We start from the raw sequence: 13636 nt of genomic DNA on the forward strand, positions 1-13636 counted from the left end.
TCCATACTGATATACTACTGGGCTTGGAAACTATAGAATTATATGTATTTAAGAAACATGTTTGGTTATACGGGATTATTTATTTTAATAGGAACAGACCTACAGGTCTCCTGCAGTATATATCTAAATTTTACCACATCAGCTAGATTACTGGAATAGGTGGACAATACTTGCAATACAAATTACAAGTTAGCTTAACAGAACCCCACTTGCTAACTTTGTAGTAGTGATTTATAATTAGTATAGTTAGTGTAAGTTAGGTTGATGAAGTTATGAATGTAATTAGTGATGTTAGCAAACTTTAGTGCACATGTTTAAAGTGAGAAGTTGCAGCTGAATAGTAAAACCCGATACTGTAACAAAAATCCATTGCTTAGCAATCTGCGGTGAAATGCATTGCTGCTCCAGTTAACACCTTCAGCACTGCAGAAAATAGACTGCTTACAAGTGTAAACCGGATAATCAATGCAGTTCAGCGCAGATATTTCTTAAAGCTAGTGCTAATCACAGGAGTTATTGCTAAATTGATGTTATATCATTGTTATGCACTGACTGAATTCTACAATTAGGACGTGTACTCTAACAGGATCAATTCACTTCATTGATGGCATTTTGTTAGCTAATACCACTTAACAGTTTGTTTTGCAAGTAGTGCGCACCCCTTAAAGTAGCATTGCCGATGTGACAATCGCAATATCTATCATGGGAGATCTCCAATGAGTACATTTACATTTAAAACAGATCACCTGGCACACTACGGTGCTGTATGTGGCTCTCGGAGAGTAGCATCAGGATGGGAAAAATATGTTTATAGGAAAAACTCCATTTACAATACTTCCACACCATCCTGACAGAACCTGTGAAAATTTGACTCGCATGTCCACCTACAGCTGCTGTGGCTCAGACCAATGTCTTTTTTTATTCCAGTTTGGCGAGAAAAGGCATACGTGTCACGAGATATCAACGAAAGGTTGTACAATGGCATTGCATACATCATATCAAAGGTAACATATCAGTTGTTTCTTGTTATTTTTATCAGCTTTGACAATTTTAAGTTGTCAAAGGCAGTAAAATCTGGCTCCTCGAGTGCTGTAGCCTTCTCCATCGTGTAACTTAATATGTATGCCTACTACGGCTGCGGGGGCAAGCTTTACCATATTGTTGCTTGAATTTTATGTTTGATCACACAGTTGAAAATATTCATACTTACAAACAGCGATTATTCAACTCAAAGACTGAATTGGATAGGACCATGTTCAATTTGTTATTTAAAATTTTCTAATATTCGCACACCTCTAATAGCATGTGCTTCCCAATTACACCGTGATGCCTATCAGAGTGCCATGTTAAAAGGCCACAAGCAATGCTTTGCACATATCTTACCTTCATGCCTGTCACGAAGATCTCAGTTTGCGACAAATATGTCAACTGCTTCATTCAGCATGGCAAGCCTGCTCCACAAAAGGCCTGCAAACTATTTCATTTTATTCAGCACTGCGCTAAAATGCCTTGGATAAAGAATAGACAAGTCCACTTTGCCTTCCTGCCACAGACTTCATCAATGTTGATCCACAGCTCACATATACTGCGTTTGGACAGTCGTGGCTGTCCCAGTTCTGTGCAAGTTTCTTGCTGAATTATTCAGCGACATTGATTGCTCTGCATTTTAATAACGCTTCACTAAAATTCTCTACGCAATACCTTGGTTGTCCTTTGCTTTGACTCATTGTTGCTCACCAACACCAGAACTCAATGTGCAGCGGAACTGCAGCCTCCCAGTTACCCGTGTCATTTTTATGACTATTTTACCAACTATATTAATTAATGAGTGAAGTGCTAATCCATACAAATTAATTTGATATTTTCTAGTTGGCACTGTTCCTGAAGTTTCAGCGTTTTTCATTTTGGTTAGCCACATACTCTAAACAAAAGAAGAAGAGTCTGCTTAAAATGATCCTCTAACATGGTCAAGCAGTCACTATTGCAGTGAGCATTAAAGTCTGCTGCTCAAATCTGCTGTGGCTACATGAAACGCAAGTGTTTCTGTGGACATAAACAGCTAATTGGCAGCATCGATGCAGAATTGCAGGGCTGATACCATAGAAACAATTGAGAAGGGCCTCAAAGTGCCTTTGCAGACTGACAATTACAGCAAGGACACTGCCCAGGAGCTGCAAGAAATGGCAGTGTTCACCCGTGATGCAGCTGATAAAGCCCTGAATACTTGGGCGCATTTCCTTTTCAGTAAGAAGAAGGCACTGAATAACGTCCAAGAAAGATAGCTTGAAAAAATATCTTGTGTCACAGCACACAAGTTAGCACAGTGCTAGCAAGCAAGAATTATTGAAATGCATAAGTAAAAGCGCACAGTATTTTGCATCTTACAAATTTAGCAAATGTCATTTTTGCATATGCCTTTTTTGTTTAATGTTTCATTTATTTTTTGCTGTGGATATCTCTCCACACATGAAGATTACGGCATTCCATACTTTGATTCACAAACTTTAGTGCTGCAAGTCCACAGACCTACCGACAACCACTGCAAACACTACAGCACACAAGTTTCCGCATGCTCCAGACAGCCCCTCAAACTGTCATTTTGACCAGCACCATGTGAAATTTCCCCAGATGGTTACCTTTATTCTACCTCACCTGCCCACTGTCAACACTACAATATTGTTACATATTATTCTAAAATATTCACTTCACAGCTCACGTACAGCCTTCCGACAGCCGCGGCCATAGCGGCGGCGTACGTGTTTCCCGCCTACTCCATGACGGGTCTGCCTCAGCGCGAGGAGACGCGCAACTTTGGCCCCTACATGGGCTACACAATGCTCTACCTGCTGACCGCACGGGCCGTCGCCATGACATCGGCGTGGACCTTCCCGACGCGCCAGCGCGCCGCCGCCTTTCTGGGCCTGGTGGTGCTGGTGTTCTGCCTGAGCGGCGGCTACGCAGTCCACCTCATGGACCTGTCGCTGGTGACCTCGTGGCTACAATGGGTGTCGCCACTGCGATGGACGCTCGAGCAGCTCGCCATGGTCGAGTTCGCTGGTGGGGCAACGCCCATGTACGACTGCCCCCGGGGTCCGGTGGTCCTGCAGGAGAATGGAATCCAGGTGAGCGGACAAAAGGAGGCAATTCGGTCGTACGCCATGCTGGCAAAAACAAAGTTGCAATTGCCAAGTACTAAAACTTGATGATCCAGTCATCTGAACTCTGCATTCTGTGATGCAGTGAAGCTGACATGCATCATGCATTGAGAGACAGTAGAAAATGTGCGATTAGCCATTAATGCTCACTCCTGCAGCACTATATGAAAAAAAAGAAAAGTTTTCCAGCACCCCAAGACAAAAAAAACATGACCTGAAGACTATATATGCACATGGATTATATCATTTCATTCATTGTTATTGATATTGAACAATTAATTTCAGCTGACACATAAGAGATGAAGGTCTGTAAATTATTCTTCAAATATTTCAAAGAAGTTATTGGATATTGCAGAAATTGCAATATCGCAATTCTGTAAGCTGTACCCAATAACAGATCTAAAGCGGATAAAATTGACTCATTACACATTGCTCTGATATATGCCACTAATTCTTAAGGACTTCTGTGAAAACCTTATAAACACTGTAAAAATTTCACGTAAGCAATGAATTCATTTATCATATTTGTATACTTTAAATGCAAAACAGTTTACCGAAGTGTGATATCTATTCTTTGCAAATGTCAACAATGTTTCTTAAAATCTCAGGTCCCAAGTCAACATTTTCCCTCCTACAGTTGCTTGCATGAAACTTTCTCAAATGCCACAAATGTCTTTTAAACTGGTCCAGAAGTGGTTCTTTAAAAGCATTTCTGCGTTTTGCAGATACACTTCAATAGGGAAATCAGAGCTGGCTCCGAGTTAAAGCTTCCCATTAAAGAAGCAAACTTTCTTACACAGCCAAGGTATTACCTACGCGTTAAGGTTATGACGGATGCAGGATACGAAGCCTGTTGCAGTGATTATGAGGTCAACTCTACAAAGCTCCCGCGGGTCTGGTGCCAATCATAAAAGGGCACCAATGGCCACTTTCTCACTACCTGTAATACAGTGAAAACTTTGTTTGCCCCTGTTCATTACAGCAGAGAAAATGTTAACATGTCACTTTGTAGCCACTTGCGCTATGGCTTTCTAAAAGCCCTACGGGCCTTTATTTAGAGACAACTTCTCTCTGCTCCTACATCTAGTCTACATGTGTGACACCAGAAGGTGCTATCGTACTTGTCATGATTGAAATTCTCATTTTCACAACACTTTGTGATGGATAAACAGGTGCAACTAAGCTGCTCTTGCCTACATCTTGCACTGCTGAGGAAAGAGAGGTTACGTGTACAGATGCCTTTGTAACATTTGGCGGTTAGTGCTACTGTATAATAAAAATTTGTTTCTCTCTCACTGATAGTCAAATGACCCAACTCTTGCAGGTCAAGGCAATATGTGGCATCGTGACGGACAATCACGCCCTAGCCCTGTTCGGCTTGCACCGCGAGTGGCCCACCGCACAGCCCATCCTGATTGTGCTTGCCGTTCATGCTGTGTTCGTCATCGCATCAATAATCTACATTGCACTGAAGATGAGGGGCCCTGGAGCCTCCCCAGACGCTGACAAGACGCGGTGAAGTACATCACCGACACAAGAACTTCTCCTATGAACTAATTAACTTGTTTGCGACGATCACAAATAGTGCCCGGTGCTGCGACTGAAAGTGTTTTTCTCTGGACTGTGTGGCATCCTAGTGTAACCTTTTTTTGGGAGTACTGAGCTTGACAAGCAGCTGGTACTATTCGCATGAGTTTTGCAAGTTTGCTCGTCGTAGTTGGCACGAAGAAAAGAAAATGACAGCCAGCTTTATCCGTGCAAGCTGGAACAAAAATGAGACATCCGACATCGTTACTATGTGCAGCACAGAGCGGTGACCCTCCTGTGTGGCGGTAGACTGTTTTCTGTGCCACAAATTTTAACACATCCGCCTCTGCCACCAGCATCCTCCGCATCAGCTGTTTCGTCAACGGCTAACCACTGACTCCAATAGACTATGTTGCTTTATGTGAGCTGTGCTGCTCATTCCAACCCTTCTGGCTGAAGTTTTATAACTGCATGAAGTGCTTCTGAAGCTTTATCGTGTTCAGCTCTGCAGTCTTCCACACAACGGTGCACACTGTACTGCAGCAATCTCACTTTGCAGTAAAACATACGATATCTTTGGAGTGCCTAATCCTTCAGACTTGCCATCTTCCGCAAGAAGCCTCGGCTTGTGCTGCATAGTCCATCTGTTTCAACGGCATGCACGTTTCTTCTACCTCTACTGGATTTCCTCTTTGACGTGCAGTCGGATTATGTGGCATGCAGGACGTACCTTGTTCTTTAAGAACTTGCAGCTGTCCATCAGCAGTTGCCAGAAGTGTCGATCATCAGCCTGCAGTTTGCCAGAACCACTGCAGATGGTGACAGTCCAGACAGCAAAGTGTGTAGTGATGACTGCATTCTCGCTTTGACGTCACAGTGTACCTGGCGAATGAAAAGAAAAGAGAAGCTTTGCAGGACTTTGTTGCTGTACCACAAAGTGACATTCAGACCAAGGTGCCTCCCACAACACGGGTGTTATACGCCTACTTGTGTTTGCTGTTTTATGGCATCGCTACCATTTTTGCATGCTTGGATAGCTTGTGCACTGAAGTAGGTATGTACTCAGGTTGCTGTCCTTTCTTTCCCAAACTTGAGACATCTAGCATGTCAATGTCTGCGTAACTGTAATTTTCCGCTTCCAGTGGGATGTGCTCATATATATGCAATTTGCAAAGGGCAGATTTTTTTGCACAGCACTGTTTGATATAAAAGCTGCTAATATAGTCTTCCACACTTGTGGTCGATAAAAATTGAACCGATGAAAATTGAATTGAAGTGCCAGTAATCGCAAGAAGTTCTTGAAACTCTCTCACAACATGCAATTTCATCGCAGTTAATATGTTGCCAAGTTTCACTTTCTTGGAATTATTCACCGCTTGGTTTCAAGCCAGCCACGCAGTGTTTAGGTTTTGTAGAGATTTTATGGTTATTCTGTGCATACAGAGTTGCAAAATACCTTTGTAACCCACTGATGCAAAGGTGCGGCATCGCTACTTCATGATGGCACAGCTGTAACATGCAGTAGTTAATTCATTAGAATGAATATACGCAAAAAAACCTAGATCTCTGTTGGCAAGCCTGTACATCGGTATCAAGTTTGTGCCAACCACTGCCGAGTTCTTGCTAAGTCTTCTCAATGATACTTCAAGGTCACATCACAAAGTAACGAAACAAAGCTCACCAGAAGATCAGGGCCTTGGTAACATTCCAGTGCTATTCCTTTTCACACATCACAAGTGTTTCGAGTGGCACTCCGTCAAGTTGTTACCAAGATAGGCCGACTATGAAGGATTGGTAATAATAAAGGGATAGAGTCCAGTGAAATAAATTTTTCCATTACACTTGCTCAGATCTGCAATCAATAGCTTCTGAACTTTGAGAAAGGAAGAACAGATAACAGCCAGAGTTCAGGTAGCTCCGCTGTGCACCTTGTAACTAAAAGCATTATGCTACGAGTTACTCCAGCAGTTCCTGGACTACGCGTTTTCATTTGAGTGCCTGCTATGTATTTGCCCTGACACAATCTTTTACACACCCCAGCACATCAGTCACTATATTCAGTCTGCCATGATAGTCATGGACAATTCGGCACAAATCTGCTTATGCCTTTGCAACCAAAAACAACCAACTTCTAGCAGAGAGATTCATAGCAATTCTTCATCCATACACAGTCGTACGTCAAGCCTGCCACTGAACGAAAGCATGAGCAACGCATAAATCTCTTCTCATTCTTATTCGTTGGTCTTAGTCTAGTTTGACTGTAGTATCTGCTTGTCTAGATTGCAGTGTAAATTTTTCTTGGTCATGGATTTGACTGGTGTCTAGCATCACTTTCAGATGCGAGTAGACTGCCTCATTTTGTAGTTTCTTTTTTTTTTTTAGCCACAAACCAAACATCACTGATTTATTTTATGTCGAGGTGCTTTCAGGTCATAAGACATTTCACTGGTGATGCTCACAATTCTTTTCCCCTTCACATCTGCACGTGTTATGGGCATTGAAGAGTGCCTTCACATGAGCATAGACAGTTATTCCACTCACCCAGCTGCCACAAAGTTTGTTGCCTGACAACAGTGTGTTGTCATATAGTTGGGCCTCAACATAACAATATGTTTGTAACAAATTTTCATATACAAAGACTTGTTGGATACAATGAAATAAATTTAAAATGTGGCTGTGTAGTTTATATGAATGGCTTTTCCCACTGCTGTCAGCAAAGCCTGAAATACAAGTTATGTTAGCAGTACCACTCAAAGCAAAGAGATCATTTACCTGAAGCTCAGAACAAGTATTCTGGTAGCAGCGACAATTCTGGATGTTCCGCAAGAGACTTGCAGTGGCAGTAATCTGTTTACAGTTCTGACAGAGAGCGTTAGGTTATTCCAACTTTTACATAGATTCAATGACAATTTTCTTTCTGTTGTTATCAGTGTGTACTTTTATTTTGAATATAAGAGCTAACAAAGGTGTTCTTGTGTTGGATGTGACTTGATGACAACAAGACTGAACTGCGTGTGTGTGTGTGCATGTGTGTGTGTTACATGCTTATGTAAAAGTATACTTAAGATATTAACAATGTTCCTTCGGAGATGTCAGCAAACCTGTAGACTGTCGGTGTTATAAACAAACAACCATACTATAAGCGGTGCATGACCACACAGAGTCTAGGTCACTTTGAACTAAACAGCAAAAATCACACAAGTGTATTCAAACTATGCCACTTTGTCAACATTGATTTACCACTGCCATGTACACCAACATTCGCTAAGTGTTCATTTCACACTCTGAAACTGAAGAACACCTTGTTTAAAGGTAGTCCTGCTAGGGCTGTATCTATGGCACGTATAAAACAGTTGACTAGGGTACTTTCTCATAACTTTATACGTACAGTGATAACCACCGAGTCTGCAGGAACGATAGTTTGCTGCAGTGTGTTGCTTTCTTATGCACTTGTTTCCAGTGCACGCATGCTGACTATTATTTACTTCATCATTGATGACACAACAACAAAAAAGAAAAAAAAATGATTGATGGAAAGAAGGGGCCAGCATAAATTATTCTAGGTTTTCTTTCTAGTGACAGTTTTTTGTCTTTTTGGCTGGAATTGTCAGACTGTATCGGTGCAACCGTTCAAGACAAGCTCGTCTATGGAAAGCAATTGCGGTCATTGTTTGATGGGTATGTATGTTGCTCAACTTGAGCACAGTGTGTTTTGTATCATAGCTGTTGACTTACAAAGTACGAATAAGTGCGCGTGTTTAGAAAATACTCTAATGACGTTCATTAGTGTGTCCAAGATCGCAAATTGCAGCCAAGCTTGTGATGTTAGAAGATTCCTTAAACACTTCTTTTTCCGGCAGGTGTAGTTTTGATCTTGTAGTTTGTAACAAAAGCAACCATGCTGTCAAAGAAATTTTTTGAGACAACTGATTCGAGCGTCCTTACATTATACGTCACTGAATTCCAGTCACCACCATTAATTTGTTTCCTTTTTGGACCTTGAATTAATGTAAAAACCTGCTTCAATTGGCCATTTACTGTTCCAAGTCTTGACGTACATGTAGTGCAACATAATGTTGAAACTTTCGTGCTATATGCCTGTCATTAACTCTTCTCAGCCTGGAAAAGCTTTCCCCGTGGAATGGTCGTACTTATCCCTCGCACACATTTATGTGCCAAACGCATTCACTTCAAGAAAAAAGACAAAAGCACTTGTGTGCTCTTTCAAGTTTTCTGTCTCTCCAGCTTTCTTCAAACACTCCTTTGGTGTGACACAAGAAAACAAAAAAAGTGTAACATGCCATCACGAACTGACAAACCTGTACATATGTGGTGACTGTGTCCGTTTCATGTGTTTTGATGATCAGTACGCTGTTCTCATGTAAATAAAGGTTTCTTAATTACTTGTCATTGTATATTTTTCTGTGCAAGAATTGTGATTCAATGAACAGGCACACATTAACGTTGCTGTCACAATTTCTGAAAAATTTAATCTCGACAAATTCATAAAATGACGAGAGTGAATGAGGAGCTGCTAAATCTTATGCCCCTCTTTGGCATTTGTGTGCATTTGGCTGTTGCTGTAGAAGTTAAAGCTATTTGCAATTGGCACAGCATGGAATGTGCAAGTAACTTTCCTTAGTTACTGCAAAGGGAGACGAAAATACCCAAGAACTTAAACACAAACAAATGCACAAAAATATGAATGGAGTGGCCACTGACGTCAACAGCAGTTGCAATGCAGGCCTGTTGGCCATTGCAATAGTTTTCTGTCTTAAAAAAGTGTTAAGATAGTTTATGATATGCACTCCCGATTTTGCTGCTAGAGTACCTTAGGATTCTAATATTATTACAAGACTAAGCTTCTTCTGTGATATTTATTTTCTTCTGAATTCTGGTATTATCCATGAGGTATGAAAACCATTCCTTGCATTAATGAGAGATGAACCTCAGAAATCTATTTTCACTATTAAGGCTAAACGGATGAAATTTGTGCATTGTTTTGGGTTATCTCCCATATTCTTTTAAGATGTTTTAATTGGTCAGAATGTTATTTTTCTGTGCCCCCTGGAAGCAGAACGAGTATGGTCCCTTGTGCAAGCTTTTTATAATGACTAAGAGAGTTATAGAATAGCCTGCATTGCTCCACATATAGCACTGATTGCCACGCAGCCCAAAAAATCATTTTGCTTCGCTTTGTTTCAAGAAATTACTTGTTTCACTTCACTTCAACAAAGCTGCCATTTTTGAGAATATTGTCAAGTGCTTCCAAAATGCACATAATCAAGATAGCCAAAACTTATAATAGGACCCAGATACTTGTTTCTACATGTCCTTTTGCATGTGCATGCAAAATTTGGTCACAATTTTCATATATGTATCTAGGCCTCTGCAGCTTCCGCAGATAGGTTACGGGGCTATGCAAGCATCAGCAGCAGGAAAAATTTCGACAATACAATTTAACAAATAATCTAAATTGCACAAATTAACTGTTTAATAGCTCACACTTTAGTGCACAAGTTGTAATTGCGAAATTGAAGACCAGGAGTTGTTAAGTCCTGCATGCTTATCTAAAATCATATGAGCACTATGAGATATATGACCCCAAATGTGTTAAATAAAATGTCCCAGCATTCCAGTTAAGATCATCACAAAATGCTAAAGGCACACTTTTTAGAACCTCTGAAGTGGAAAGCTGATGTGCTTCATGGCACATAAACATCTTAAGATTTCTGCTTAAATAAAGTGACTCCACCTACATCACTACATACTACACTACTTAAATTTTGCAATTAGAATATGTGCCATAAGGTTAGTAATTAAAAATTAAGTTTTACATAATTAGCAAATTATTGTCAAAGTTATCCATGCTGCTAATGTCTTGGTGCAGTGGTTGCTGAGAAAAACAAATTCTCCTTTTACATGTACATATTTAGATAGGAGCCCCTGAGCTAAAGCTTCCTCTTAATAATAATGCATTGGGACCACTGTGATGCTCCAGATCCACAAAACTTTCGTTACGTGGGTACCCCGTCAATGTGGAAATCGTGCTAGGACCCCAAACTTCGGGAGGAAACACTCTTACGCAAAATGAATTTTACGAATACGTGTCCCACTAACTTAATATCTGGAGCAAGATAAGTAGAATGGTTGGCCTAAAAATAAATACTTTCATCTTGCCCTACAGGCAAAGCATCGAATGTGGTAGGAAATTGTTGGATAGCTATACAAAGTAAGCTTAGTCATTTTATGAAATACATAAACTGCTGCAAGCTAAACGAGAACAAGGTGAAAGCAGGAGCCAACTTTTTGACATATGGACTTGTCTTTTTCAAGGCGACGCATGCTCTCCTCAGCATAGTACAAAAGGCACGGTCCTTCTAACGGGGTGAGGCGGATGGGCGAGGTAACGACGATGGGTGCGTTGGCGGCGAGGGTGTAGAATTAAAAAGAAAGGTGTGCTACTTACCGTTGGTGCAGGAATGTTAGTTAGTGCCGAGTGTCAGCCGGTTGACGTGTCACTGCAGGTTCCTCTTTTTGTGGAAGGGGCCTGGACGATGGGGCAGGGTGTGTTATCTGCTCCACTGGAGGTCAGTGAACAATCACCTATCTGAAAGAGAGAATAGAAGTAGCTGCAGAAAATAGTGCTCGTGCAAAAGAAAATGAATATATAAATAAAAGAATGAAAGAAAGGGAGGTGGGAAGGAAGGAATATTATTGATAACTCAATAACAAAAAAAGAAGGAAAAAAAAACTATGCAGCTTAACAGAAAATAACAAAGTGCTGTTCCCTATAGTTTGAAATTTAGCATAGTGAATAGGTTCTAAGGCTCTCTTTGAAACATTTATGCCTATTGGTTGCAATATCTTGAAGTTATGGATGAGGTGCGATTTTCTATTTTCTGTCTCGTGCAGAATGGAAATTTGACTGTAGGATATAGAATTAGTTCATCACAATTATGACCTGGTCAGTTGAAACGCAGTAGAACATTGTTCATAACTTTTGGAAAAAAATGCGAGAAGGGACATACTAACCGGAAAAAGTACGATCGAAACTAACTTAAAAGATTTGACAGACTCAGCTATTGTTGACATGTGCGTAATGCGAAGCGTCGCGCAGATCGTTGCGGCACGAGACGCTGACACGCGTCTAGCTGGTGGTGCTCCAGCGGCACTATTTCGTGGCGTTGTAACTCTTTCCCTATTATTGGGAAAACAGCTGTCTTTTTATAGGTTATGCCAGATTCTTTTCTGAAGGAACTACTGCACTCAATATTTTATAACACAAACAAAAGGCAGATTGAAAGCACTTTCCACGCATATAAGTTTTATTAACGAGATGTACGTCATAAAATATATACATATATCCAGAATCAAGATTGTGGGATAAAACTGAACAAATTTTGCAAGGACACGCTTGTATCTACTAAGAAAAAAATATAACTGCAAGCATTAAAGTTGGGCGCGTCGGGCTGCGGCTGCCGATGTTCCGGTCTGGTTTGCGTTGTCGTCGCTCTAAGAGTCAAAGTCCGACGAAAAGACGGCATCCTCAGGCTCACTGCTGCTCTATTCATCGATAAAATCAGCTGCGGACACAGCGGAATCGCTAGGTCTGCGATCTTTCGAAGAGCGTGTGCCACTCCCGGAGGCGGCCATTTTTGCTTTCTACTTTGACGATCACGAAACTTTGGGGCGCGTTCAATAAGTACCGCCCGGCGAAAGAAAACTATGTAGAAAAAAAAAAAAAAATTCGTTCTCCTCTTTCTCGTCCGATGGCGCAGTGTGTCGGTGAGCGGTAGGGTGCCTCGATGTCCTCCTCGCCCGCCCGGCGGGCGAGGAGGACATCGAGGCACCCTAGTGAGCGGCGCGGATGATGTCGAAAAGGGCGTTTGAAACCATCGATAGCGGGCTAACAATGTTCAATTGGCGTGGTAGGGAAAGAGTTGAGGGCGACGGGAAACCAAAACAAAATCGAGCCGGTGGGCGACGCCGGATGACGCCGAAGCGAAACTTGATGCCCACATCGGCGCCGCCTGCAGCAGGGAACGGCGGCGCGTTTGGATTATCGCCTACTAAAAGCGTGCAGTACGCACCACGTGCTGCAAAACAGATGGGCGAAGATGCTTATCGCAATAGGATTGGCGGCAATATCTGTGAATGCCGCGTGCGACGACCCCGGAGATTTGCTGGTATCGAAATGAGAAACTGAGTGTGCGCCGGCGTTTTCACGTAAGACGGGCGGGCGAGCATTGCGGTGAAGCTGCCGCGGCGGGCAGCTACATACTGTTCTCGTTTGCGGTACCAGACCTTTGCAGCAGATTCGGAGGCGCAGCAGGAGAGACCGCTCCTGACTTGAGGCCGCGATCAGGCAAGGCACAATTAAGGGAAGGCGTCGACCACTGGCAACACGTCGATCCGGATGGAGCGCCGTTAATAAGTGCCGATGCAACATGTGATTTGCACTGTCGAAGGCCGTTACAGTGGTGCTGACTGGTACAGTGGCGTGGTACAGTGACACCCTTTGCCATGATGTCAGCCTCCTTGTCAGCCTCCGCAACCTTGAGAGCAGAGCCGCGCGACTCGGGGCGCGATGTAGCCTGTCAACGTGTCGGAGGCCATGCAGTAGCAGCATGCGGGGACAGCGGCCAAGTCTTTGCCTCGGCTAGGGTGCCAGCGATGTGCGAGGTCCCCGGCAAGCCAATAATCATCCAGACGACTTTCCGGTGCTGTAGCTCCAGACGGTCTACTTGGGCGATGAGCGCCTTAGCCGCTGGCGCCCGCGGGAGCCGGTGGTCTACCTGCAAGCAAGTAGGTCACGGCCCGCTTTCATGGTATACGCGGTTGCCACCCAGCACCATCGGGACTGCTCGTCGGCGTATGGCTATGGGTCGGCGTATGAGTCTTGCCCGAGATAGCATGGGCGAGGCGCTGCATGAGGGCCTCGTCGGTACCGT

General features: G+C 42.7%; 1 protein-coding gene and 1 long non-coding RNA gene across 5 annotated transcripts in view; one reads left to right on the top strand and one right to left on the bottom strand.

Moving 5' to 3' along the window:
* The window catches only part of LOC126517775 (ATP-binding cassette sub-family G member 8), a 320167-nt gene extending 311082 nt beyond the window's left edge, over positions 1–9085 (top strand). The window contains exons 16-18 of the mRNA XM_050167566.3: positions 928–1004; positions 2712–3122; positions 4480–9085. Coding sequence (XP_050023523.2) covers positions 928–1004; positions 2712–3122; positions 4480–4674 — 683 coding nt within the window. The 3' untranslated portion in view covers positions 4675–9085. The remainder of the gene's footprint in view (positions 1–927; positions 1005–2711; positions 3123–4479) is intronic.
* LOC129381376 (uncharacterized) overlaps positions 3015–13636 on the bottom strand; it is a 128382-nt gene continuing 117760 nt past the window's right edge. For all 4 annotated transcript variants that reach the window (XR_011891261.1, XR_008609567.2, XR_008609568.1 and 1 more), the window contains 3 exons: positions 11152–11292; positions 5413–5564; positions 3015–3101 (listed from right to left, as the gene is read on the bottom strand). This is a non-coding gene — a long non-coding RNA (uncharacterized lncRNA). The remainder of the gene's footprint in view (positions 3102–5412; positions 5565–11151; positions 11293–13636) is intronic.

This window comes from Dermacentor andersoni, chromosome 11 (assembly GCF_023375885.2).
Source record: "Dermacentor andersoni chromosome 11, qqDerAnde1_hic_scaffold, whole genome shotgun sequence".
In the NCBI taxonomy this organism is placed as follows: Eukaryota; Metazoa; Arthropoda; class Arachnida; order Ixodida; family Ixodidae; genus Dermacentor; species Dermacentor andersoni.